Source organism: Phyllostomus discolor, chromosome 3 (genome assembly GCF_004126475.2).
Source record: "Phyllostomus discolor isolate MPI-MPIP mPhyDis1 chromosome 3, mPhyDis1.pri.v3, whole genome shotgun sequence".
Classification (NCBI taxonomy): Eukaryota; Metazoa; Chordata; class Mammalia; order Chiroptera; family Phyllostomidae; genus Phyllostomus; species Phyllostomus discolor.
Genome location: NC_040905.2, coordinates 198,287,222 through 198,313,904, shown reverse-complemented (window position 1 = coordinate 198,313,904; position 26,683 = coordinate 198,287,222). Strand labels below are relative to the sequence as shown.

General features: G+C 56.2%; 1 protein-coding gene across 5 annotated transcripts in view; it reads right to left on the bottom strand.

The window, feature by feature from the left end:
• COL27A1 (collagen type XXVII alpha 1 chain) overlaps nucleotides 1-26,683 on the bottom strand; it is a 130,298-nt gene that overhangs the window by 9,264 nt on the left and 94,351 nt on the right. For 3 of the 5 annotated variants that reach the window (XM_036022114.1, XM_028513371.2, XM_036022115.1), the window contains 23 exons: nucleotides 26,367-26,420; nucleotides 24,938-24,991; nucleotides 23,927-23,980; nucleotides 19,683-19,790; nucleotides 15,318-15,371; nucleotides 15,106-15,213; nucleotides 14,020-14,073; nucleotides 13,004-13,057; nucleotides 9,666-9,722; nucleotides 9,453-9,506; nucleotides 8,840-8,893; nucleotides 8,508-8,561; nucleotides 8,073-8,126; nucleotides 7,883-7,990; nucleotides 7,341-7,448; nucleotides 6,341-6,448; nucleotides 2,225-2,278; nucleotides 1,663-1,725; nucleotides 1,226-1,279; nucleotides 1,022-1,057; nucleotides 880-897; nucleotides 648-683; nucleotides 323-349 (listed from right to left, as the gene is read on the bottom strand). In XM_036022114.1, coding sequence (XP_035878007.1) covers nucleotides 323-349; nucleotides 648-683; nucleotides 880-897; nucleotides 1,022-1,057; nucleotides 1,226-1,279; nucleotides 1,663-1,725; nucleotides 2,225-2,278; nucleotides 6,341-6,448; nucleotides 7,341-7,448; nucleotides 7,883-7,990; nucleotides 8,073-8,126; nucleotides 8,508-8,561; nucleotides 8,840-8,893; nucleotides 9,453-9,506; nucleotides 9,666-9,722; nucleotides 13,004-13,057; nucleotides 14,020-14,073; nucleotides 15,106-15,213; nucleotides 15,318-15,371; nucleotides 19,683-19,790; nucleotides 23,927-23,980; nucleotides 24,938-24,991; nucleotides 26,367-26,420 — 1,425 coding nt within the window. Of the gene's footprint in view, nucleotides 1-322; nucleotides 350-647; nucleotides 684-879; nucleotides 898-1,021; nucleotides 1,058-1,225; nucleotides 1,280-1,662; nucleotides 1,726-2,224; nucleotides 2,279-6,340; nucleotides 6,449-7,340; nucleotides 7,449-7,882; nucleotides 7,991-8,072; nucleotides 8,127-8,507; nucleotides 8,632-8,839; nucleotides 8,894-9,452; nucleotides 9,507-9,665; nucleotides 9,723-13,003; nucleotides 13,058-14,019; nucleotides 14,074-15,105; nucleotides 15,214-15,317; nucleotides 15,372-19,682; nucleotides 19,791-23,926; nucleotides 23,981-24,937; nucleotides 24,992-26,366; nucleotides 26,421-26,683 lie in introns of those variants that run through there. The other 2 variants (XR_004902319.1, XR_004902320.1) reach the window with 2 other exon arrangements.

Genomic DNA, 26,683 nt, shown 5'->3' with positions numbered 1-26,683 from the left:
GATCTGACGGGAAAGAATCCTCAGCCATCAGCTGATTGGTGTGAGAGCACCAACAGGACCCAGGAGCCCGGCGGGTGGGGTGTCTTCCTGGGTCCATGGCCAGGGGCTCGTCCCAGCTAAAATCCGGGTTTCCTGCCTCCCAGCCCAGGGTTCTTTCTGCTGCTTCAGAACCCTGGGTCCAACAGGGAGTGACTAAAGGACACAGGCACGCCCAGGGGCAGCTTAGGGTTCTAGCCACCATGGCCAGAGAGGGGTCAGCTGCCAAACTAGCCCCTCCCCAGGCCTTACCCAAGCAGACGAAAGGAAAAGTTCTCCAACTTACAAAGCGGACGGGGCTCCCTGGAGGCCCCTGCAAAAGAAGAGGCTGGGTCAGCGTTTGACGGGGGCTGGACCCTTGGGGGCTGTCAGGACACTGGAGGGGCAGTTGGGCGTGGGAGGACCCACCAAGCTGATGTCTGCTTCCCTGGGGGCCCCACCAGGGTGGCCTACACTCTCCTAAGAGTCTGTGCAGTACAAGCAGCTTGCGAGTCTGTAAGGTTAGGGCCACGACAAGTGCCTGCCAGCAAACCCCTGGGTCTCATTCAAAGGGACCCCACCTCCTGCTCCAGAGTTCAACGTGTGCCGAGCATGCAGTAGTGGTGACCTACCGGCGGGCCAGGTCGCCCTCTGGGGCCTGGAGGACCCTGGGAGAAGAGGAGAACAGTGAGGCCTTGGTCAAACGCCTCCCATCTTCCCCCACCCGGAGTCTCCCGGAGCAGACCTACAACCCAGGCGCATCGGCAGCCCTGGCATCGATGGGTGCAGAGGGAATACGGAGTGCCTGCCCAGTCCCACGCCGTGCCCCAGCCCCCAGCAGCCCTCACACCCCAGCCCACTCACCCTCGGACCTTGCAATCCCTGGATGGAGACACAAGCAGGAAGGGAGGGTTAAGAGATGCCAGCTGAGCCACACCCATATACCACGAAACTCCCCCCACCCCCCCCTGCCCCCGCCGCATGGCCCCCCAGCCCATCCACTCACCAAGTTCCCTTGGCTGCCTTTGTCGCCCTTTGGACCCTGCAATAAACAAACCATAGCCCAGTGGGAGAGGGCTCAGGGGGAAGCCCCATTTCCCAGACTGGGAAATAGAGGCCCAAGGCTCAAGCCAGCTCCAGGTTGCTGAGACAGTCTGGAACCAGGAAGGGAAGGGGAAGGAGCGGTCTTTGGTCAACCTCCTGCACATACCGGGCGTCCTGAAGGTCCCAAGGTCCCAAGGGGCCCAATGATGCCTTCTTTTCCCTAAAGGAGAGAAAAAGGATTGTGTGCCCTCGTCCCAGGGACTGGGGAACAGTCACAGGGACAGAGAGCGTCCCCAGGGGACAGAGTGGAGACCTCCTCAAGCAGGAGCCGGGCCATGCACCTCCTGAACCCCTCCTATGTTCCTTGGGGTGGGCTACAAGAGTGGGGGAAGGGAGGGGAAGGGAGGTGACGGGCAGAAGGACGGCAGCCCAGCCGGTAGGGGCGGTAGAGGCAAAGGTGTGGAAGCGGGAGGGAAGACTGTGGGCAGAGCAGGGCTCAGGACTGAAGGAGCAGGAAGAAGACATGTGTCCACCCAGCTGATGGCTGGCCAGCCTTAGACCTGGGCCACTGTCCTCAGTGGGAGAGGGAGGGCGGGGACTCACCATCAAGCCAGGAGGCCCCCGAGGGCCCTGGATGCCTTTGAAGCCCATGTCTCCAGGGGGCCCCTGCAGGAGGCAGACGAAGGCTGGCTGTGTCTGGTGGCCGCTGGTGGCGGCCCTGGCAGCTCCCCTCAACCCCTGGGGCCTGGCCAACCTTTGGCCTTCCTGTCACGCCAGGCCTTGCCTGAGAGGCCCTCAGTAGCAAACGTCCACAGTTATTAAGCAGGTACCAGTGTGCAGGCTCGATGCTGGGTGGTGTGTGTCTAGGCTTAACTTAATGGCTACCCTCTCCTGTCATTACACCCATTTTTGTAGATGAGGACCCTGAGGCTTGGAGAGACCACACGACTCGCCCGAGGTACACAGCAGGTAGATAACGGTGGAGCTGGGCTTAGAACCCAGGCTGGCTGCAATGGGAGCCCGGGGTACAGGAGGCCCACGCTTGGGGCTGGTTGTGTGCCAGCCCACACTGCAAGTGCTGGAGAAACATTTGCTGGATGCGTAAAGGAACGAGCAGGTACATGGACGGGACCCCAATGGGAACAGCATGGACGGGAATCTGTACCTTGGGTCCGAAGAGGCCAGCCATTCCTGGGAAGCCCATCTCGCCAGAGTCACCCTGAGGGGAGAGCAGGATGAGAGGGTGTGAGTGGGGCCAGGACAAGGGTGCCTGGCCAGTTGCCCAAGCCCCTGGGCCTGTCTCCTCCCAGGGACATGAGCCAGTCTCTCATGAGATGGGCAGATGAGCACAAACAGTTCAGACGAGAAACCAGGTCAGCCTGGGTGCCTGGGGGTGCCGTCTGTCAGATGAGAAAGCAGAGGCCAGCTCAGGCGCTCCCCGAGGAACCCTCTAGAACACTCAGGATCTCCTGCCCCAGATCTAGGAAGAGAATGAAAGGACCCACAAATGCTTCCCAACCCATCTCGAAAGCACTATTAAGGAATGATCTCCTAAAAAGTAACCCCAGTGGCCGAGGGCCTGCTATGTGCCAGGCACCGGGCATGCGCCACCACGCACACACGTCCCACATCAGCCCGGGGGAAGCCCCATGTGCCCTGCTCACAGCGGCGCCACTGAGGCTCAGAGAGGGCAAGGACTGGCTCAACGTCACACAGCCACTGTGTTGGGGGAGTGTGCTAGATTCGGTTCAGGTGGGAACAATTCCAGAGGCCCGAACTGTGTGGTAGGTGTGGGGCTCAACTTTAAAGAAACTACCCAGCTGTTTTCCAAAGTGGTTGTGCCAGTTTGCAGTCCCATTAGTGGGCCACGTGAGTTCCAACTGATCCGCATTCTTGCCCACACTCGGTGTGGTCAATCTTTTAACATGTTCACCATTCTAATTCATGTGCAGTAGTGTTTTATTGTGGCTTTAGCAAGCATTTACCTAATAACTAATGATACTGATCTTATTTTCACGCATTTGCCATATGTATATCTTTCTTGAAGTGTCTGTTAAAATCTTTTGGCCCATTTTTTAATTGGGCTGCTTCTTTCCCTATTATTTGAGGGATTTTTTTTAAAAATCAAGGATATATTTATTGATTTTAGAGAGAGGGAGGGAGAGAGAGAAACATTGATGTGAGAGAGACATTGGTTGGTTGCCTCCCATAAGCACCCTGACCGGAGATCGAACCTGCAACTTAAGTGTGAGCCCCGACCAGGGATCAAACCCACAAGCTTGTGGTGTGCTGGCCAGCACTCCAACCAACTGAGCCACTGAGCCACTGAGCCAGGGCTTACTCTTGAGTTTTGGGAGTTCTTTATATATGCTAGTTAGAAATCCTTTACCAAATGTATGATTTATACTTCCTCCTAATATGTGGCTGTCTGTTGATTCCCTTAACATCCTCTGTTGAACGGCAAAAGTTTTACATTTTGATGAAGTTCCATTGATTAAATCTTTTCTTTAAAAAAATAAGTTATATTACTTATTTTTTAAATAAGATTTTAATTATTTATTTTTAGAGAAAGGGGAAGGGAGGGAGAAAGAGAGGGAGAGAAACATTAATGTGTGGTCACCTCTCATGCACCCCCTACTGGGGACCTGGCCTGAGACGCAGGCATGTATCCTGACTGAGAATTGAACCAACAACCCTTTGATTCACAAGCCGGTGCTCAATCCACTGAGTCACATGAGCCAGGGCTGATAAAATTTTCCTTCATGGATTGTGCTTTTGGTGTCATATCTAACAAGTCTTTGTATAGCCCAAGGTCTCAAACATTTTCTTCCATGCTTTCTTTGAAAAGTTTCAGCATTTTAGGTCTTATACTTGGCGTATGATCCACATTGAGTTAATTTTTGTGCGTGGCATGAGGTATTCAACTGTTCAGGCACCACTTGTGAAAAAGACCATTCTGTATCTACTGAATTGCTGCTGTGCCTTTGTCGAAAATCAGTTGTCCATACACGTACAAATGCATTTCTACTCTGTTCCTTTGATCTGCTACTATATTTATGGCCCTCCCAGTACTTGGCTGATTGCCGTAACATGGTAAGTCTTAAAGTCAACTGCTGTTATTCCTTCAACCTTGCTCTTCTTTTTCCAGGTTGTTTTGGTTACTCTGGGTCATTTTTCCCAAGTGCACTGTAGAATCTGCTTATTTCCTTTCAGAAAAGCCAAAATGGGATTTTGACTGAGACTGTTCTAAACCCAGAGACCAACTGGAGGAAAATGGACACTTAACGATACTGAGTCTTTTGACCAACGAACACAGTCTATCCGTCTGTCCGTCTAGGTCTTCCTCCGCCTGTCTCAGCTGTGCCTCGTAGTTTTCAGCGTACATGTCTTGCACACCTGTTGTCTGATGCATCCCTAAGTGTTTCACAGTTCTATGCTATTACAAATAGCATCGCTTTTTAGATGACAAATTCTAACTGCTTGGTGCCCATGTAGGGAAACTCAACTCTGTGCATGCTGAGCAGGTGTCCTGCCACCTGGCGAAACCCACATATTCTAATTGCTGATGGTTTTCCACACAGACGGTCATTTCGTCCACACACGGAGAGCTTCACTTCTTCCTTTTTGGTGTGAATGCATTTTATTTCTTCTTCTGGCCTTACTGCATGGGCTAGAGCGGCCAGCACAGTGTCAAACAGGGTCGGTGAGAGCAGGTAGCTTTGATTTGTCTTAGCTCTCTGAGTGTGCAGGAGAGACGATTCCGCGACATGGCCGCTGGGCCAGCAGGGGGTGCTGCTGACCACATACGCCCCTTCGAGGCTGTGAGAGTAATCGGTGTTCGTTCGGACAGAAATCAACACCCTTCCCAGGCCTCCTACTACATGCTGGTTCCTGGAGCAGGCTGTTGTTCTGACCTGGTCAAGCATGTGAAGTAATTGCTCATACCTGGTAGCATCCACATACTAATAGCACCTGTGACTCATTCTCCTGTTTACTCTATATGATTCGTTGGCCCCTGCCAAGGGGCATGGTGGTCCATTTCACCTTGCGGCTGCCGAAGACATGCCTTGTATGTGTGTCCCTTGATAAACGTTGTGAGTCACCAGACGGGAGAGGCCAGCCTCTCTCTTTGGTCTTTCCCTGCCCTCTGCTTGTAGAGGTAGACCTTCAGGCCCCGGGGCTTTCCCGGAGCCTCCATGCGCTAGCGCTGGGGAGAAATGCTCAGTCATTCACCGTTAAGAGTGATATTAACTGTAGGTTTTTCATGGATGCCCTTTATCGGTTGAGGAAGTTCCTCTCTATAAAGAGTTTGTTGAGAGTTTTTATCAGAAACGTGGTTGGATCTTGTCAAATCCTTTCCCTGCATCTACTGAGATGATCTAATGGGGTTTCCCTTTTAGTTTGTTAATATGGTGAATTATATTGATTTATTTTCAAATATTATACCACCCTTGCATTCTTGGGATAAACTTCGCTGGATCTTAATGTACTATCTATCCTTTTGAACATATTCTTAGATTCACTTCCCTAAAATCATATTGAGAGTTTTTTTAAAAGATTTTATTTTTAGAGAAAGGGAAGGGAAGGAGAAAAGGAGGGAGAGAAGCATTGATGTGTGGTTGCCTCTCAAGTGCCCCCTACTGGGAACCTGGCCCACAATCCAGGCATGTGCCCTGACTGGGAATCAAACCAGCAACCCTTTGGTTCACAGGCCCATGCTCAATCCACTGAGCTACACCATCCAGGGCTGTGTTGAGAATTTTTTATTCTATTTATGACGTTTGTTGGTCTGTAGTTTGCTTTTCTCAGAATGTCTTGTCTGACTTTGACATCAGATTAACGTTAGTCTCGTAGAATGTGTTGGGAAGTATTCTCTCCGCCCCACTTTTTGGGAAGAGTTTGTACAGCCTTGGTATTAATTTTTCCATAAATGTTTGCTAGAACTCACTCACCAGCGAAGTGACGTGAGCCCGGGGTTCTCTTCATGGGAAGCTTTAAAGTTACAGGTTCCAGTCTTTCGATGGATATAAGGCTGTTTATGTGGTTGTGACCCACCTCTCCTCATTCTGAAGGGACCCCTCAGGTCTCATTTCTCAGCCTCCTCCTGCCCACTGCACCCCAGGGAGGCAGGATGGTATCTGGCACCCAGGGAGGGCATGGCTCTGTCCTTGTCACACAGCAGGCAGGCGGCTCCTGGGCCTGTGCACGGGCAGGAGAGGACTCGAGCACTGGTGCACGCACGAGAGCAAGTGAGCATGCGTGCTTCCTGGGGTTCACTCACCGGCTGGCCTTTGGATCCAGGCTCCCCCTGGTTCCCAGGAAGCCCTGTTCCGCCCTCTGTCCCTCGCTTCCCGGGGGGACCCACCTGCCCGGGTAATCCACTTTCACCCTTTAAGAAACAGACCAAAATGACCAGTCAGAGGGGGAAGAGGTTCCAGGGGAGGGAAGGAGAAGGAAGGGGCGGGGGGGGGGGGGGGGCTAGCAGAGACAAAACAGTGATTCCACAGGGTCCGTTGAGATCTCAGAAGGCTGGGGCTCTGCGAGAGGCCTGGAGGGGCCTCAAAACTTCAGCCCCCTCAAGAGGGAGTGAAGTCTCTTTCCTTCCTCTGGCATTCAAGGTCTCCCTTGCCCTCTACTCTGCATGCTGCCTGTCTTCATTGTTTCTCCTCAATGGAACCTGAAGTTCCCACCTTCGTACCTCTGCTCATGCTGCTCCTCCTGCTAGAAAACCACCTCCCCTTTCCTCATTTCAATCTTCCCTGAGTCAAGACTGCCTCTCCCCTAGTTCGCTGTCCTCCTGAGGGCTGTTCTAAGCTCTCCAAACTAAACCTTGAGTTCAGAAACGGCAAGAGCTATGTCTGATTCCTTCATCTCATTCTTCCTCCAGTATCTAGCCCTGGGCTCAGACTGACTCAGCTGTCTCCCCCACCAAATTGCTCAAGGCAGCTTTCTAAAAAGGTGCCTTGGAGGAGGGTCCCTGCAGCAAGCAACAGCTGTTGTTCCACAAAGATCCATAAGAGGGCGCCCAGGGATAACTCAAAAACCAGCTGAGGGACCAGGGCCTGGTTAGGGGGCAGTTTTATAGCTGCCTGAACAAACTATCCTTTAAGTTAGGTTCAAGCTAGGACAGCAACCCCTAAGAAAGGTCGGCAATGTGGACTCCATTTCCACACAGGCCCTAGGACATGGATGCCCATGTCAGCATTATAGCCAATGTCATTATAGTCAGTGCCACGGCAGAAAGGGTGAAGGGTGGGTGAGTGGATCAATAAGTGTCTGACCTTGAATCCTGGGGGTCCCTGTGCTCCGGGTAAGCCAGCCACACCTGGATTTCCCCTCTTCCCAGCAGGGCCCACGGGGCCAGGGGCCCCATCGTCTCCTTGTTCCCCCTGCAAAGAAGGAAGGCAAGGAAGATCTCTCATGTTTCAGGAGATGCAACCAAGGAGGCAGGATGGCCGGAAGCCTGGGTGGATTCTGTGTGGGGCTGGTGGCAGGGAGCTCAAACTCCAGGGTGGAGATCACCCTGGACCAGCAGGTGTGTGGCCAAGGCTGGACCAGTGGGGTAGAGGAGCTGAGGGCTTCCGAGTAGAAAAAGGGAGGGGTCTTAAAAACCAGAAGCTCATCCCCTGGGCAGGGCATGACCTTCTGGGTGCCAGCATGGAGGAGAGGCGTCCAGAAGGGCCAACACCCCAGGTCCCAAGCAATGAGGCGATTGCCCACACAGGGAACTTCTGGGTATGTTGGTTCTGCCCCATCCAAGTTTCCAAATCCCCCCACCCCCAACACACCTCATCTCAAAGGGAGATGCCCAAGCCCTGCTCACCTGCTGCCCTGGTTGACCGTCCCTGCCGGGAAGCCCATCTGGTCCAGCCACACCTTCGGGGCCCTGTCTCCCCACCACGCCCCGGGGCCCTGGCAGGCCCTGCAGACCCTGCGGGGACACGAGAAGCTGGTGAGGGCTTCTGGGGAGGGCAGGGAGCTGGGTAGGAGAGGTGCAGCTGTGGGCCACTCACCTGGATCCCCCTCCGTCCAGGGGCCCCGGCCTTGCCTTGCTTTCCCTTTGGTCCCTGAAAAGCCAAGGGGCAGGTGAGGGAGGCTGTGTGGAGAGGTGCAAAGCCCAGGAGCTCTGGAAGCAGGGCAGTGAGAGGACCACGGGCCCCTGTGTGGCTGGCCCCTCCACCTCTAGGACCTCAGCCTCGGAATCTGCAAAGGGGCCCAAGTGCCTGGCCTGGAAGCCCAGGGGCAGGGCTGGCCTCTCACTGGTCCCCTGCTGCAGAGGCTCTGGCCATTGGCTTGGGCCCAGCACTGTTCAGGCCATTCAATCCTATCTGAGGTTCCCTCCCTGTCCTATAGCCCTGCTAGCCCTGCCTCCCCCTTGCTGTGTGCCTGGGCCAGTGTTTCCCCTTCCCAGGGTCCCCGTCCCCCCTCCAGACACCCAGCCCTCTTACCTCTTCCCCTTTTGATCCTTTGGGGCCCGGCCGCCCCCGGGGTCCCGGATGCCCCTGCAAACCAAGGTGAGATGACGCAAGGCAGCCCCAGGGTTCTTTCCCGGGGAGGGTGGCCAGTCTCCGCCTGGAGGGGGAGGGGTGGGGAGGGGTTTGGGGGTGCAGGCTCTGGGGGTGCCCCCAGGGTCAAGGCAGGAGAAACCAGGATGGGCTACCCCAGGCCTTCCTACAGGGAGGGTCCCTTTAACCTTTAAAGGGCCCATTCATTCATTTCCCCCATGGCGGCTCCACCCCCCTGTAGGGCAGGAGGCGGCAGGACTGGGAGCACCACTCACAGGCAGGCCCTGCTGGCCCGGGTTTCCACAGAGGCCTTGTACGCCCTCCTGTCCCTGGAAGCCAAGGAGAGAGAGGTGAGGGGCTATTCTCGGAGGGGGTGACCCTCAGCCTGGAGGAGCCCCAGGAAGCCCTTGCTGTTCCTAGCCATGTTTCACTGTCCCCCTGAGCTCCAGCTCCCTCATCTGGGTGGAGGGGAGGTAAAGGGCCTGCTGGGGGCCCGGTGCTCATTCCGTGGCTCGTCTCCTGCCTCTGCCCACTGCTTCTGCTGGGAGGGCCGTTCCTGGCTGCAGATGGGGCGATGGAGGCCCTCTGAAGCGAGGGGCCCCTTCCCCCCACCTCCTTCTCCCTCTCTCTCTCTCTCTCTTCGCCTCCTCCTCTCCCTCCCTCAGAAAAGGTCTTGGACCAGACCCTTCCCCTTCTGGCAGGAATTCCACCCTGAGCCCTCTTTCAGGGGCTGTGCTTCGGGCCTGGGCAGGAGTGGTGAGAGGGAGGGCTCATGTCCTGGTGAAGGCTGCTCTGATCCCGGGTAGCATGTGGCAGGGCCTTAGGGCTGAGCAGTGCCCTGTCACAACACCCGCCCTGCTGCCAGCAGAGAGGAGCTCTGATACTTACAGGGTATCCAGGGTCCCCTGGTTCCCCACGGTCTCCTCGATCCCCCACAGGGCCCTGAATGACAAGGACAACAGGAAACATAGGCCAGTCACCAGGTGCAGGGATGCCTGACCTGGGCCTCACTGGCCAGGTCCTCTGGAGCTCCAAGCAGCTTCACCCCTGCTCGGCGCCCCCTCCCCCTGGGTCTGGGGGATGGAAGCTGGGGGACCTTACCGGGTCTCCAGGTGGTCCTGGGGGGCCCTCGGCCTTGCCGTCCTCACCCTGCTCACCCTGTGGACACAGAAACAGCTTTAGGACAAATGGCTTCTTCTCGGTGAATGTGTGAATTCCAGCCACTCCACACTGATACCAGAGGGCCTCCATCAGAGATGGAGTCCAGCCTACTCAGGGTTACAGGTGGGGAGACTGAGGCCAGAGAGGGAAGGGGCAGACGTGGGGTCAAAGCCAGCCCTGAGCGTGGAACCGGGATTATGCACACAAAACAGAGCTCATGACCCTCCCCTCCCCCGAGCACCCCAAACCAACGCTCTCCGGCTGTGAGCTCCCTCTGAGCTGGGGCTGTGGTCACCCCCTGCTTTGTACAGGGCCTTGGAGCTCTATACCCACGTGGGGTGGGATTTCATGAAACAATGCAGAAGTCCCTGCGTGGCGCTCAGCAGGGGGGACACTAATTCCGACCGCTGGCAGGCATGGGCACTGCCTGGGCCAGACACGTGCACTCGCTGAGTCCCAACAGCCCGAGCGGGCCAAGAACCAGCCTTAGGACAAACCTCCCGCCCTTGACGGGAGCCCCAGAGAAGGCCCTGGGCTGCCCCAGGTTGCACTCCGCAGAGGACCAAGTTGGGGATTTTGTCCATAAGACAGTTTTCCGTCTGCAAAATGGGATGGTAACGCCTGGCAGCGCCGCTGAGGCTGGCTCAGCTATCGGCACGCCACGGCACACACCTCAGCTGGCTGTGGAGATGGCGGCTGCTGCTGCTGCTACCAGCAGGGCTGACGTGGGCTCAGATATAATCTGAGTTTAGGGTGAGGGTCCTTGAGCCACAGCAGACCACCCTGGGCCCTGGGCCACCTGCAGGACAGGTGGTTGGACGCCATGTGCCAGCGACATGGAAGGTGTACTCAGAACAGCAAGGGGCAGAAGCTCAGGGCTCAGAATGTTCCAGCCCCAGACGACACTGGTGTCATCTCCCAGGGGGTGCATTCCGGGCAGGGGGCTCAAGTCACGGCACCTCTGCGCACCCTTGAGGTTAGAAGATTTGAAGGGAAGGCTTGAGGCAGGGGAGAGGGGAGCCGTGCCTGGGGCTGGAGCCTGTCCCAGGTACGACTCAGTCCTCAGGGCTGGCGGCAGGCTGGGTCTGTACCTTGGCCCGGGGCACTGAGGCTCCTGTGGGCAGAGACTGAAGGGATTTGGTCCCAGGCCTAGAAGCAGTTGTACCTAGGGGATTGGCTCAGGGGGCGGGGATTCCCTTTCTGCCCCACCCACTCTCTGTGGCTCTTTGTCCTCGGGCTCAGTCCCCCTGTGGAAGGAAGCAGCTGGACTGGGGGCTGTGAGGATGGGCCGTGTTTACGTAGTGTTCTGTGTGCCAGGCAATTCATGAGGTGTGCCTCATACATTGTTTCACGGAATCCATACAGCGCCTGCGTGCTGCTGGGACTATTGCCCCATTTTACAGATGGTGAAACTGAGGCCCAGGAAAGGAAGGGTCTTAGCCTAGGCCACACAGAAATCAAGGGGTGGTCTGGGCCAAAAGCCAGCTATAAAGATCCCTCCGTCTCCCCCCACATTGTGACTCTAGTTTGGGGATGCACTTTTAGCACCAGAGAGCTGGTGGAGACCCTGCCGCCCTTCGCCCTGTTCCTAGCGTCTCATCCCATTACCTCAGGCCCTCTGGCCGCTGCCTCTGTCCCACAGGGAATTTTCAGGCTAAACCGCATATTGGCCCATTGAAGCATTTGTGTCTCGCTAGCAAAGCAGACAGCCTGAACCCTGGCCCTGACAGCCTCCCACTGACCCTGTACTGGTCCCGGAGCATCGTGGAGACTGAGTTTCTCCACCGCTCACGTGGGACACCGACACCTTCCTGTGGGAGTCACGGCAAGGGTCAGGGAGAAATCTGGGGGAGAGAGCTGGCACATGGCCTTCATGCTTTGGAGGGAGGGGGTCTCCCCAGGAACTGGCTCTCTCCTCCCTCCCAGCTTGTGGCTGACTGTTCATGCACATTACTATTTTTATTTTTGAGTTCTTCAGGGCATCGTGCTGCAGCCCTTACACTAAATAAATCACTATAAATCCATAAATACCTGCTGCACAGACGGACACATGACCAAACTAATGACACCGCGTAAGTCAGCAAAGGGCTCTGGCTCACGTACAGGCGATGCACCGCTTAGCATTGGCAAGGTGCCTGCCCACTCAACAGATGAGGCAACCAAGGCCCCGGAGTGCAGGGGCCCCACCCAAGGCCCCAGCAAGCTCAAGGCAGATTTGGGGTTTGGGTTCCACTCTTAGCAGCCACAGACACTACTTCTGGGGCTGTAGATGGCCCACAGCAGAGGGACCCCCCTTTTTTTTAGGGTCTGTGTTAACCCCTCCTGAACCGGCCTCGGCAGACCATGAGGGCCGAGAGGTGCTTCCTGTGGCTTCCCGTGTGATGTCAGAGTCTGTGGCTTGCTCTGATGGCAGCTCTGTTCTCTGCCAAGCAGGAGGAATGGGCCAGCTGGACAGCAAGCCAGGCCAGGGTGATTCACCCACAGCGGGATATGGTTAGTGGGGAGCTGACTCGGCAAAAGAAAGGAGGGCTAAGGAGGCAGCGGGTCAAGAAGACAGTGGCCGCCGCCTGCTAGGAGACCTGCCAGATGAGCCATCGGGAGAGGAGGGGGGAAAGGAAGGAACAACTTGGAGCCATTAATGTGGGAATCAAAAACAGGTCCCGGGGCCAGCTTGGCGTGGTCCTGGGACGTGACCCAGGCCTGATGCCTTGGATCTCTGGCCCCTCGCGTCCCCACCTACGCACTGGGGCAGGCCACAGCGATCCGCAAGGGTCCTCCTAGCAGCTCCTCTCCCACGGCATCTGGAGCCACGTGGCTGGAAGCGGACACACCTCCCCACTGCCTTGTCCATCCGCTCCTCCCTCGCCCTGTAATGCTGGTGTTCCTCACTCTCCTTCCTAAGCCGTCTCCTGGCTCCCGCTGGGTGATCTCATTCACCAGCAAAGCTTCAGTTCCCACGTTCATGTAGACGATGGAACTGCATAGTTTCAGTCATTACATAACCGAGGCCCATTTCCCTTACTGGACGGAAAGCCCCAAGAGGGCAGTAGCTGTGTCTGTCTCCATTCCGGTGCCGGTGCCGGGCACAGAAGCGATCGATACCCAATGTGTCAGCTGCAAAAGTGGTCAAATGCCTCCTGCCTCCTGGCCGCCCCCGCTGTGAGCAGGCGTGAGCCCGCCTTGAACTTCCTGGGCTGTCCCAGCCACCGTGCCCCAGGGGCTTGCTCCCGCCAGCACGGATACCAGGCAGTAGCAGCTTCCCATGACCCAACACCCACCTTTTCGCCCTTTGGTCCGGGAGGCCCCAGGGGTCCCACGACGCCTTTGTGTCCCTGCAGGAAACAAGAGGGCAAGGTGGGAGGTGAGAGCACGGAGGTGTGGGGACTTGGGAGGGACATGTGATGAAGGACCGGAAGTCTGAGATGGAGACACCAGGCTGTTCGACTTCATTCTGGCTCGGCCCCAACGTGCCGGGTGACTTCGAGCAGGTACCGCTCCTCTCTGGGCTGCGGTTCCAAGACATGCTATGTGGGTGCCAGATACACGGCTAGGGTAGGTCCGCCCGGATGGTTGAGGACTCTGCCCGCCCTGCCCCGGGGCAGACGTGGGACCAGATCTCGGGAGAGCCAGCTGTGTCATCTGGGCCAGGGGCAGAATGGCTGCCCCAGCAGACTTTCCCAGGCTGTGGCCAAAACTGCACGTACAGATCCCTCCGTGGGCCCCCAGCACCCCGTCTTCCGGTTTCAATCTCCTTTGCCCTCTCTCTTCTGTCTTCCTTTCCCCCTCTTCACCTGCCTGCTGGGTCTCTTTCAGACACCGGGCCCCCTACTAAACAAGCTGGCAGGCCTCGCACACACCTTCTTTACCCCCCACCCTGAGACTGTTTCCCTTTCCGAGCAAGCCCTGCGCCTCCCCACGGCCTGGCCCCCCAGACGTGGAATGTGGGTTTGGCTCAGCCACCACTAAGGGGTGCCAACTTGGATGCAAAGCTGGGCTAAGGCTCTCTCTTTGCACATGAGAGTCGTTGAGTAGCTCAGGGATGAGGTAGGTGGGGCCCCCACCATCAGGAGAAGGACTCAGAGAGGGCACAGAGGGAGGACCTCTGTGTCCACACCACCCCGCCTGGCCGCCCATGGCCCTTGACCCCCACCCTGGTCTATGGGCCCAGGTGTTCCCTGGAGACTGAATCTACAGCGGCCCGAGGGCTGGCCCCTGGGTGGGAGGGGGGAGGGGGCAGTGGAGCCAGGCTTGCAGGACAGAGTTCCAGAGAGAGGGGGAGGTCAGATTTCCTTACATCGTAACCAGCCAGTCCTGGTTCTCCTTGGGGCCCCATCCGTCCCGGAGCACCCTACGAGAGGGAGAGAGATGCGTTGGTAGGGAGTGTGGCCCTCACAGCAGGGACTCAGGCTCAGTCTGTCCCCCGGGCTCCAGCACAGTTCAGCCCAGCACCTGGTGCGTCCGTTTTGCCCAGAACCCAGGCTGGCGGAGGTCAAGGTGAAGAGCAAGTGGCATTGCTCCCCCCGTCCTGGAGCTCCCCTCCTCCCGCTAGCCCTTCCTTCTCCCAGATCCAGCGGTTCCTGAGAGCGGATGGCTCGATTTTCCCTGATTTTGTGAGCAGACTGGTAATGAAACTTTAAATTATATGGACTTACAGTTCAATGCTATAAAAAGCAAAGACAGCAAATATTCAAAACTCTCTGCCTGCTAATTATCTCGCACTGTGCTGTGCGCTGCCTGTGCTCAGGAGGCTATCATGTCTGTGGCATCTGTGCGGTGGAAGCACTAACAGAACTCCCCCATGCATCTCCCCGCAACCTCGCGTGCAGTGGCGTCAGGCTGGTAGCTTGAAATCAGCCCTGGTGGCAGCGCTTTCACCATGGAAACGGGCAAGTGCCACCTGCACGTCTGAGATGCTGTGCCCCACCCCTGTCCGCCCCTCCCTTGCCTCCTCCTCCTAGGGTCTCCTCCCCGCTGCAGCTGTCACACCCCGCAGGCCAGTCCTGGCCTGGGCACCCCAGGGTCACCCAAGGAGCCGCAGCAGCTTCACCCTGATCCTTGTGAATCTATTTCCAGTTCAATAAAAACACGCCCAAGGGTGGGTCTGGTTTAATTAAGAGTGAGATGAAGCAGGGCTTGTTAATCTGGGTCTTCAGGAGATCCACAGACCCTGTCAAACGGCGAAAAACACTTTGTATCATGTGAACTTTTCCAGGAGGAGGGCTGTAGCTTCTGCAGGCTCCCCAAGGGACCCGTGGTTCCAAAGAAGTGGCTGGGACAACAGGTGTCCGGCTGACACTGGAGCGGACGACACCTACCTTTCTGCCCTCAGCCCCTCTGCTCCATGACCCCACCCTGCCCCACCCCGCCCAAATGTTCTCACCGTTGGTCCCAGGCTGCCCCGGGACCCTTTAGGGCCTGGGGTGCCAGGGGGTCCGGGGTCCCCAGGGGCTCCCATCTCGCCCAGCTGTCCTTGGTAGCCCTTGGCACCCTGCAGCAGGAGGAGAGACAGGCTACCACCAGGCCTCTGGGGGAGGTGGGGGAGAGGGAGGGGAACACGGGCGGATCATGGCAGGAGGAGAGGGGGGATCTGACCTTGGCTCCGGTCCGGCCCTTCTCGCCTTGCTTCCCTGGCTTTCCTTCAGGACCCTGCGGGAAAGACAGAGAAAGATGGGAAATGATGGACAACTGACACAGGTCCGTGCGGCATCACCACACTAGCTCTGGGAGGCCGACTGCCTGGGTTCACAGCTGCTTCTGCACTCAGTATCCACATGACCTTGAGCATGGCCTCACTTCCTGTGACTGGCGTATTCGTCTGCGAAGTAGTGGCATTTGCCCCACAGAGCTGAGGATTCAACCTGGTGATGCAGCATCACGCTTACAAGGTGCCTGGTCCACAGTCAGTGCTGGATACGTGGCTGTTGTCATGGTTACTGTTAGGTGCCCAGGCTGTCCCAAGGAGAACAGCTCTCCATCCTGCACTCTCTCCATGTGCCATGAAGTATTCTGTCTTCCCAGTGACCCTGAGGCCTGACTCAGGCTCCCTCCTACTGATGGTGGCAGCCGGAGTGCCCGCCGGAAAGGTGCCTGACCAGGGCTTCTGCTGATGCAGGTCAGGGCCTGGGCTCCACGGCAGACCTGATCCCCTGTCCAGGGCTCAGGGTGGCTCAGGGTGCTGTTGGTGACACCAGGCAGGCAGCAGAGGTATTCTAGGTCCTCCCTCATCTCTGAGATCCTTGGGCGTCACTTCTGAAAAGCCCTGAGGTCGCACCCCACTAACAGGGTCCCTCCCTGTCAGGACCCAGGGCTGAAGGGGCTCCTCACAGCAGGGTCTCGTCCCAGGAAGATCAGCCGCCCTCCCTCACTCTCCCACTGGGCACCCAGGAGACTCCCCCTAACAGGCCACGCTGCCCCCCCGCCCCCAGGCATCTCCAAATGCAACTCTCCCCTGCCCTGCCTTCAAGGGGGGCCAACCTGGCTTTGTCTCCACAGTTATCAAGGAAACTCAGTTTAGGAGGGGTTGAGTAAGTACAGTGTGCATGTGAGAGAGAGAGAGATAAGAAAACAGGAGAGGGGGAAGAGAGTCCCCATCCTGGGACACACTGGGTTGGGATGTAGGGGACAGGGCAGGCAGCATTTCTGGCTGGGAGAGGACATCCCACCTGTCCCCAGGGAAAAGTCCCTTGAAGGCTGAAACTTTTGATTTGATTCCTTTGGCTGCATTAACAGAGACACTTGCCGTGGGATGAGGGAGGTGATGGCCCCATCTTGGAACAGGGGCTGCACTCAAAGAGGCGGCGCTGACTAATGGTGATGGGGCTGGTAGGAAGAGGGGATCCCAGAGGAGAAGGAAACCCCTGGGCTAAGCTGGTGGGACTTGGTTCCTGTCTGCAGATTTCAATAGCTGCCCGGAGGGCGGCCAGCGCATGAAACCTACCGGGTGGGGGTAGGGGTGGGTGGTGGCATTCACTTGGCAGAAGGGAGAAATGTGTACTCAGAAGACGCAAAAAGACAAAAGCGTGCTAGAGAAGATGACTCCGTCCCAAAGGGAAGTACCAGCCAGACCGTCCCGGGGCCCTCTGGAAGTGGGGAAGTTGTAGCCCCCGGAAGGACCAAACAGGGGCGGTGCTACATCCTGGTGCTGGAGTCCTCATGGGACCCCGGACCAGCCCCTTCCCTGTTCCCTGCCTCAGTTTCCCCCACCTGTAACATGGAGGCTTTGAGCCAGCCTTGTACTGTCCCTATGGTGGCCCTTCACCACACATGCCTCCTGAGCACCTGGAATGTGGCTGCGGTGACTGAAGAACTGAATTCTTCATCTGCTTAGATTTTAGTGAAATGAAATTAAAGAATGGAGAACTAAATTATTGGAAAACATTTAAGTATGTTAGAAACAGCCTGGGATATGAATCTACATTTTCAACTGCATATGTTATAAAATCTAAATACAGATCAAGTCTTTTCAATGAAAATGTAGCATCTGAATCGACTGGTGCAATAAGTGGAAACTGCACCCCGGACTTCAAAGATTTAGTGCAAGAGATGCAGAAGACTTTGTCAATAATTTTTACATTGATTACATGTTGAAGTGTTTGTATTTTGGGTATATTGGGCTAAATCAAATGTTCCTTCAATTAGTTTCATCTGTTTCTATTCACCTTTTAAAAAATGTGACTATTAGAAAATTTTAAATCGTACCCATGGCTTATATTCTGTTTCTCTCAGACAGCCATGGACTTGACAGGTTCAAGTCCTCTTGCTCCTCCAGTAATAAACTAATGACAGTCTCCACAGCCTCAGCCATGGCCAGGCACTGTGTCTGCACCCTACCTCGTATCTCGCTCACTTCTCACCAGAGGACTGGGAGAAAGAGACTCTTTATCTCATTTTAGAGCTGGAGAAACTGAGGCTCAATGAGAGGTGGGTGTTCTCTGTGGTCACCCAGCCAGGTTAGAAATGAGACATGAAATCTCAGTTTCTAGGTACCCTTTGGCCCAGGCTGGTCCCAGCGGGGCAGCTGTGAAATCAGGATACAGGGGCCGATGGGATTCGCTGGTGGACTGAGGTGCTCGCAATGGCTGACCCCTTGTCAGAAGGGGAAATGAGTTAGTGCCAAAGTGTTTAGTACAGGACCAGGGAGACAGAGTCTCCCCCAGCACAGGCTGGGCAGCCGGCCACTTGTTCCGACGGGCCCTCGGCAGCCGGGAGCTTCCCGGGTGTGGGAAACCCTGAGTGAGTGCCGGTGCTTCCAGTAGGGTGAGCCTATGGGGCCAGAATGAAGACTCGCACTGGGCCCCCATCCATTTGGATGTATTTCTGGGAAGGCCCTGATGGCTCATAAAGTTCTATTTTTAAATACTCAGCTATTTCCAGGCCACAGAGTGGGAGATATTTTTCCTGCAGCCCTGTTGCAAAAGAGACTTGAATGCAGGGTTCTCATCACCTCCATCACCCAACACACACTCAGTCTGGCCCCAGCAAACCTCCTTAAAGTTCCGGTATGTGAGAACTGGGAGGGACAGCAAAACATGGACATAACATTGCTACCACCACCTCCCCCACTAAAATGACCTGCGGTCGCCATGTCCACTGGCACCACCACTGCCACTGCAATCACCATCACAAGTACTGCCACCATTATCATCGCCATCATCACCATCAGCACCACCATCACTGCCATCACTAACTCCATCATCAGCAATATCACTACCATCATTACCATCACTGATATCACTACCACCACCATCATCATCATCACCACCATCACTAACTCCATCATCACCACCATCACTGCCACCATCATCATCACTACCATCACTATCACCACCACCATCACTAACTCCATCATCACCATCACCAACTCCATCATTAGCACCATCACTGCCACTACCATCACCACCACCATCATGACCATCACTAACTCCATCACCACCATCATCATCACTGCCATCACTATCACCACCACCATCACTGCCTCTACCATCATCACCATCACCACCATCACTACTACCATCATCATCATAACCATCATCATCACTAACTCCATCATCAACATCATCGCCACTACCACCACCACTAAAACCACCTGCATCACCATGTCCACTATTACCACCATGGCAACTGCAACCATAATCACCAACTCTGCCATCATCATCACCACCACCATTACCACCACTCTTACCCACATAATCACCATCACCACTATCAGCATCACCATTGCCACCACCACCACCACCACCACCATCATCGTCACCTCCAGCTTCTAGTCATTTTCTTTTCCAAATTCCTAAAGACAATCGTTTACATTTCTGGTGCATTTTATAAAGTGCTTTCTTACCCAAAGCTTCACTGACTCTTTACATGAGAAAACCAAGGCCCAGAGAGAGGCAGTGACTTGTTGGAGGTCATACAGGCAGTGGGTGCCCGAGCTAGATCTCAGCATTTGGATGTCGGATCCAGCGCTGGTCTCTGCCATGTTTTTGCCCATTCCACAGTCATGATACGCAAAAGCTCACTGGAAAAGAGCCCCTGGAGCATTGGGACTCAAAGCGATCTCAACACACATTCCTTCCAAACGCTTCATCATACCAGGGGTGGGAGCCGAAGAGGGCAGGGGCAAGTGAAAGGTTACACAGCAAGTTACTGATGGAGAATGGGGCCAGCACCCCTCCTGCTGCATTCACCCTGCTAAATTCAGTGCAGCTGAATGTGGGGGTTGGGCGGGACATGGTCAGCAGGGGCCAGGTTTGTGCGGTGTACAGCAGCCGGCTAAGGAGAGTGATATCACTCTGATGGTACTGGGGAGCCATGGGAAGTTTAGGCAGGACAGGAAGGGCCACGGCAAAAGACCCTTAGGTAGCTCCCGCCAAAAGGCCTCCCACCCAACTGCCTGGAAGAGGACAAGTGTTATTTGCTCTCAGGAGCCCTCCGTGCTGGCACGCAGCCATGTGCACTCACCCGGACGCCGGTGATGCCAGGGGGGCCGGGGGGCCCATCCTCGCCCATCAGTCCCTCCTGGCCCTTCTCGCCACGCTCACCATCAGGCCCTGGGTCACCCCTGTCCCCCTGGGGGGGAAGGGCATGAGGAGAAGAGAGAGAGAAAGAATAATTAGTCACTAAGCCCAGCAGAGGACTCAGACCTCAGGGTGCATTCAGATGTCCACAGCTAAGCAGCTTCTGGATTCCATGACGGTTCTCTGAGCTGCCAAGGCCCTGCAGGCACAGGGAACATCCTGACATGGCAATTGCTGGTGCCCTGCCTGGGCCCAGGAGGGGGTGGCTCAGGGAAGGGAGGACCCTCAGCACACCCACCCCATGAAGTTCACAGGAAGGGGCCAGTTTCGGGAGACTAGGGTTGCTCTCTCCAATGTAGATACATGGGGAAGACAAGAATCATAATACACTGAAATAAATTTTTTTAAAAAATTGTATTTATTTATTTTTAGAGAGACAGGAAAGGAGAAGGAGAAACTTCAATGTGTGGTTGCCTCTCACACACCCCCTACTGGTTCTGGCCCACAACCCAGGCATGTGCCCTGACTGGGAATTGAACCAGTGACCCTTTGGTTCACAGGCCGGCACTTAATCCACTGAGCCACACCAGCCAGGGCTAAATTTTTATAAAGAAAAAAAATTTGCCGAGCTCTACTTCTTTGAACTTTTTCCATTTTTCTGCGTTGCATTTTCAACCTTTGCTGACACGGGAAACAGTTTACAACATTAATAAGAGGTAATTGTTTTGATTGCTATGTACCAGTCTCAGCAGCGAAATAATGGTTCCAAGGTTACACAGCCAGTTAGCAATAAACTAAACTTCAAAGGCATAATCCAATCAGACTGCACAGTCCTGTAATTATTTTTGCTAATGTCTTTGTCTACTGTGAGCACATTTTCCTGCTGCTGCCTGCTCTGCGTGGTTCTCATTTTCACTGGCTGCAGAACACGCCCTCCAATGATGAGTGGACGGCAGCTAGCACTCACACAGCCCTGGCTCTGGCTGTGCCAGAAGGGGCCCTGGGCTGTTGTCCTTGGCCCCATGACAGAGCAGGTGCAGCGTAGGCAGTGGCCACAGAAGGCCAAGGCAGTGCCCATCAGAGGCTGCCCCCATCAGGGCTAGCAGGGCTGGTGGGACCTACGGCCAGTCTGAAGGTGGCCTAGCAGCGACAGTCTGAGAGGCCCTCAGGAGACAGGATGAAGTCATGGGTACGAGGAAGGGGTGGGTGGGGGAGCGGCTTCAAGAAGCAAAGTGTCTTTTGCCAGTTCTGTTTCCTGGCACGGCACTTTATGAGGGACACAGATAAACTGGTGTGCATCCAGGGGAAAGATTCAGTTCAGAGGGTGTGAAGCCGGAACGTGGGAACAGGATCGCTGAGCGGACCCACCACAGGCCAGTCCTGCTCGGGCCTGGGCTCTGGGTGCACGGGACTGGTGTGGGGGATTGCGGGGCAGCTTCTAGCTCATCCGGGGAGGACTTCCCGCTGGAGAGAGGTCCAGAGGTGACACAGATAGGGGAGACTCCCAGCTATTGTGTGGACCAGCACAGAGCAGGCCTGGGCACCAGAAAAGGGCCAAGCAGGTGGCTTTCTGAGGCCCCTGCTCCCTGACATTCTTCGATTCCAAGCGTGGCCTGACATGGAGTCAGGGGCCAGCCCTGAAGACCTTCTCACAGATGGCCCTGGCTCCAGGACTCCCCTTCTGGCCCATCATCCCTGGCCACCTACTGTCCTAGCTCTTAAGAGGCAGGCAGCTGAGCTGGTTTGCAGCAAGGGGCCCCAGGCTGCGCCCTGCAGGAGCTCAGGCTCCAGGGACCTCCCAGACTCCCACAGCCTGGGCTCTCGCACACTGGGGTGGGGGTTTTTGTGGGTTCCATGCAGAATGGGCTCTGGGGTTTCTAGAGAATCCCAGGATGCTAGGGTACCTGCTAATGCCCAGGAGAGCCTTACAAGTTGACTAGCTCAACTCTCTCAGTTTACAGATGACGGAACCGAGGCCCAGAGAGAGGCAGAGACTTCCCAAAGCCACACACGTGTAAGTCTGTGGCAGAGCACGGTGAGCCCCCAGGGTTCAGGTTCCTTCCAATTCCAAGGTTCTGCGCTCAGGGGACAGTGCCTCCCTCACCTCTGGGGTTACACCGCCTAAACTCAAATCTTGCTGTCACTTCTCAATAGCTGTGCAACTCTGGGCCAAGTTCCCTCCCTTGTAAAATAAGCACGAGAGTGTTACTATGAGAGTTGGAAGATACTACCCCATGCGACAGTTTAGCACAGCCTCTGGCGCACATGCTAAGAGTCACCACCACTGTCCCTGCCACCGTCCTCACCACTGTGATGGGCCAGTTGTCAGCACACTCAGCAGAGATAATCAGCACAAAATCACCCTGTAAACTATGAAGTGCTGTGCACCTCCCAGAGGTTGTTTTCACCGTGAAGGTGATTCAACAAACCCCATGGAGAAAACAGGTTCTCTCCTGGGAGTCCCATGAGGACCAGGGAAGACACCGCACGTCTGCATGACTCCTCTGGCCCGGGGGCTGGGGGAGAACTGGCTTTGGGGGGAGGGGACAGAGGAAGCAGCCAGGGACGAGGGGCTGCGACCGGTGAGGGGGAAAGACCACGAGAGGCACCAGGCCTGAAGACCCCTCCCATCCCACCACAGCCAGGATTCTAAGGAGAAGCAGGCAGCTGCCCAGAAGGGTAGCAGGCCTCAGCCTCGTGCCTGTTTTCTCATCTGCCGAGTGGCGACTGTCGTGTATGCAGCTCACAGGGTGGCTGGGAGGATTAAATGTGTTAATTCATATAAAGCTCTTAAGGCAGGTGGTGCAAACTCACAGTGAGTACAGGGAGCATCTTAGACACAGTGTTCTTCAACCTCGCCAAACAGTGAGCAGGCACTTGGGAAAGGGTGTGTGTGTGGTGGGGGTGGGGGAGGGATGCGGGAATGCCCTGGTTACACCCTAGGATGCAGCAGGGTGCAGAGGGAGAGAGACAGGCAGAGGGCGCTCTTGCCCCTGCAAGAAAAATGTAGGGCAGATGGGAGCCAGCCAGGGGCTGTCACGGAGGTTTCTGGGAAGAAGGGGAAGCCCAGACCCCGAGCAACAGAGGGGATAGGGCAGTGGGGTGGGGGTCTAGGGATGGGGGGCATTGAGGCCCAGAGAAGAGGGGTGCTTATCTGAGGTCACCTGGAGAGTAAATGGATGACACAGGGAATCCTGGGACATGGCACCTGGGACCCTGGGCTGGGGAGCTGGCTCACACAGTGTTACAGGTCAGCTCTGGGGAAAGCCACGCTGGGCCAGAGATGGAGGCCAGGGCCGGCCCGAGCTGGAGGTAGGGCTGCCAGCATCAGAGAGCAGTGCTCGCGTGCCCGGGGTTCAGGGGAGCTCCAGCGCCGCCTTAAGGTTCTAGCATCTGTGGCTGACGGATAGATCTATGGGACGTGGCAAGTCTGAGTTCAGCCCACAGGCTTCGATGCCCGTGAGCCCCGGCTTTGGATTTTGGATCCTACAGACACTGAATGAATACGCCTCTACCTCCCTCTGAGCCTCTTCACCTTTAGGGTGGGAACGTGGTATACAGGGCAAGCCAAGGCTTGGGTTTTGGCTGTGCTAATTATTGTCTGGGTGTCCTCGGGCAAGTTGCTTAACTGAGTCTCAGTTTACCTACAGATAGAACTTACCCCTGCAGTCAGTATTGATCAAGATGGGGTCTATTTCAAGGACTTAGCATAGTACTTTGTGCATGTGCGACCAATCCTCTATAAGTAGTGGGTTACGGCCATGGGTGGTAATGACTATTATTGCCCTGATCATTTAGGATGTTTGGAAGATAACCGACATCAGAGCTGTTGGCCCTGGGCCTGGCATAGGGCAGGCATTCGGGTACCAGCCTTAGCCAAGAGAAGCTGCAGGTTTGAGGAGAAGAGAAGTGAGGAGGAGTGGAAAGTGGGCTGGGGATGGTCCTTAAAACTGCCTGAACAGGGTGGGGACAATAGGTGGGGTGGGGGCAGGTGTTTGGGGGGGAGGGGGGCTCGCCTCTCACCCACTCTCATTGGGAACCAGCTGGAGTCCTGCTCTCAGAGCTTTATGGGAACCGAATGCTTCTGGGAGAAAACTTAGGTATTGCATGGAAGGGCAGTGGGGGGACAGGTAGGGGCAGTTCCAGAACACCCCTCCACCCCAGACCCCACACCAGAAGGACACTTACCTTCAGCCCGTCAGGCCCTGCAGGGCCACTGTCACCCTCGAGGCCCGGCTCTCCCTGGAAAGAGAGAAGGGACAAGGAGGCATTACTGGGGAGGGGGCCCTGTGTACTTTTACTTCCTCCCCTCCTTGAGGCAGGACCCCAGTCCCCAACCTCTAGTTAGCAGGCCCGGCACACAGTGGGTGGCTCGACGGTGAATGAGCGGGAGGCTGAGGCACCCACTCAGCTCCCAGAGAGAAGAGGCAGACACACGAGCACAGCCCACTGTCTGCAGGGTAGGCTGGGCCGGGGCTGCCTGAGGACCTGAGTTAGAGATTGCTGGTCACCAAGCCACCCCGGCTGGTGAGTTAGCCTGGGAAGCAGCGCAGCCTAGTGGGGGAGAAAGGCTTTGACATCAGGCAGACCCCAATCAGTGCTCCCTCCGGGCTTCCCAATCTCTGGCGGTTTGACCACAAGCAAACCATTCAGCCCCCATAGGCGTCTGTTTTCTCATCTGGAAGTGGGGCTGACCCCACTTCCCTTAAGGGTTCCTCCAGGGCACAGCATAAGTGCCCACAACTGGTGGCCACTGGTGACACGGCTCCTGGAATCAGTGAGCTGTCTGGAACTCCATGGTGGAATCCCCTTTCTCGGATGAGGAAAGTGAGGCCGGCCCTCTGACCTTGCCAGCAAGTTTGGGAACGCTACCCAGACCTTGGGTTGACCCAAAAGAAACCAATCTCTTGGGTGCAGGCCTTCTCAGAGCTTTGAAAATGCTCCTGCTCATGCGCCAGAGGGAGCGCCAAGCAGGCAGCAAGTCCTGAACATTCTGACCGTAGAATGCTTCTCTTTGAAGAGCGCCCCGACACTGTGGGAACACTGACCCACCCAGGGAGGCTGAGATTCCCAGTCTGTTTCTCCAGGTGAGGAAGAAACAGACTCAGGGCTGTTGGGGAAAGCCCTCCCCTACCCAGACACCCCTGGGTCTGGGGGGGGGGGGGCATTCCCAGGGGAAATACATTTGCTTTCACTTACCCGCTGCCCAATGAGGCCCTGCTCCCCAGGGGTGCCGAGAGGCCCAAGGTCACCCTAGGAGAAACCAAATACAGGTCCATGGGGGTGTGTAGGGCCAGCCCCAGCCCTCCCAAGCTCTGATTGGTGGGGCTGGAGGGCAGCCCTCTCTTCCCAGGAACCGAAACGAAATTGTAAAACACCAGCCAGAGCCCAGGCCACCACCACTATCACGCACTTGCACAGCGCTGTCCTAAGTGCAGTTGAGCCTTTAGCAGTGCCAGGGTGAGAGGTGCAGTTGAGACTGCGTGTAACTAGAGGCCCCCACACCTTGGCTTCCCCACCTCGCCCCTGACCCTCAAATGCCGCAGGTTTGAACTGCACCAGCCAGTTGAAAAAATCCTTGTGCAAGTGAACACACCATTCCAGCCTGTGCTGCTCAGGGGTCACTGCACATTTTTATTTCACACATTTAATCCTCCTAACGGCCCCATCGGGAAAGGCGTCTTTTTTTTTATAAATGAAGACATGGAAGGGCCAAGGGGTTAAGTAACCAGCCCAAGTTCGTGGCTAGTGGGTCACAGGTTCAGGCCCCAAACACAGGTGGGCTGGCTCCAGAGAGTGTCAGATGCAGCGATGGTGGCTGGGGCCGGCCACCTCCTTCTCTCTCCCTGAGCACCTTGAAGAGAGACCCGACAAGGAAGAGGCTCCCAATAGGACAGATCAATGTCACCACCTCCCCAAGAGACCCTAAAAAGGTCTTCCTCCTGCGGTGATTTCCAAGCTGCACTCCCTCCCTGCTGGTGTCCGGGGCACAGGAGGACACAGAGCGCTGAGCCCGCAGCCCTGCCCCGACCCCAATGGTTCCCTTTCTATCGGTTTTATCGAAGGGGCGGTTTTTGGCATTGCTTGAGCAAACGATTCTGGAAGCTAAGACAGACAGTCCCAGGCTTGGTTCAGTTCCCTCTGAATGGCTGGGAGGTCATCTTCTTCCTGTTCCATAGCCCCTCAAGGACCCCTCAGGCCACCAGCACGGCTCTGGGGCCTGCTAAGAGAACAGAGTCCTCTTCCAACAATGGAGCGGGAGGGGGCTCTCTCCGGAGCCCAGGTATCATCGATGGGTGCCTATTTCCCAGCAGGTAAAGGGGGTATCTGTGCTAAAACGCAGATGGTATCGGGAGGCGAGGCGGTAGGGCTGCCCCAGCGTGGGGGCAGGGGCAGGTGCTGAAGAAAACACTGCTGGGTGCTGGGCAGGTGGTGTGGGCATGGGCACTGGGCCAGCTGGGTCTTCGGCTACGGCCATGGCCAGGACCCACTCCCCAGCCAGGTGCACAGAGAACCCATGATCCAGGGCACAAGAAAGGCCCGCTTCTATTTGGTGGGGGGGCACGTGGCTGCCAGCAGGAAGCTGGTTCCAGCAGGTCATTTCTGCTCTTCCTTCATCCCTCCTCACCTTCATCCCGGCTTCCCCAGGAAGTCCTGGCTCTCCCACTGCACCAGGTGGCCCCTGCAAGAAAATGTCATTGGTCCCTTCCAGAGCAGGGTCTGGCCCTGGGTTGTAAGGGAGATAACTGAGGCAGGCTCAGAGAGGGCAAGGGATGTGTCCGAAGTCACACAGCATGAGAGACACTGAGGGGGCTTGGAGACAGGACTAGGGGAAAAGCAGTGATGGGCTCGGGCAGCTGAGCCTCGGGGCTCCCCAGAGGCTGCTGGAGCCCTCTCCCTCCCCAAGAGTGTGGTTTACCACATTAGGAGCCCCTTGGCAAGCAC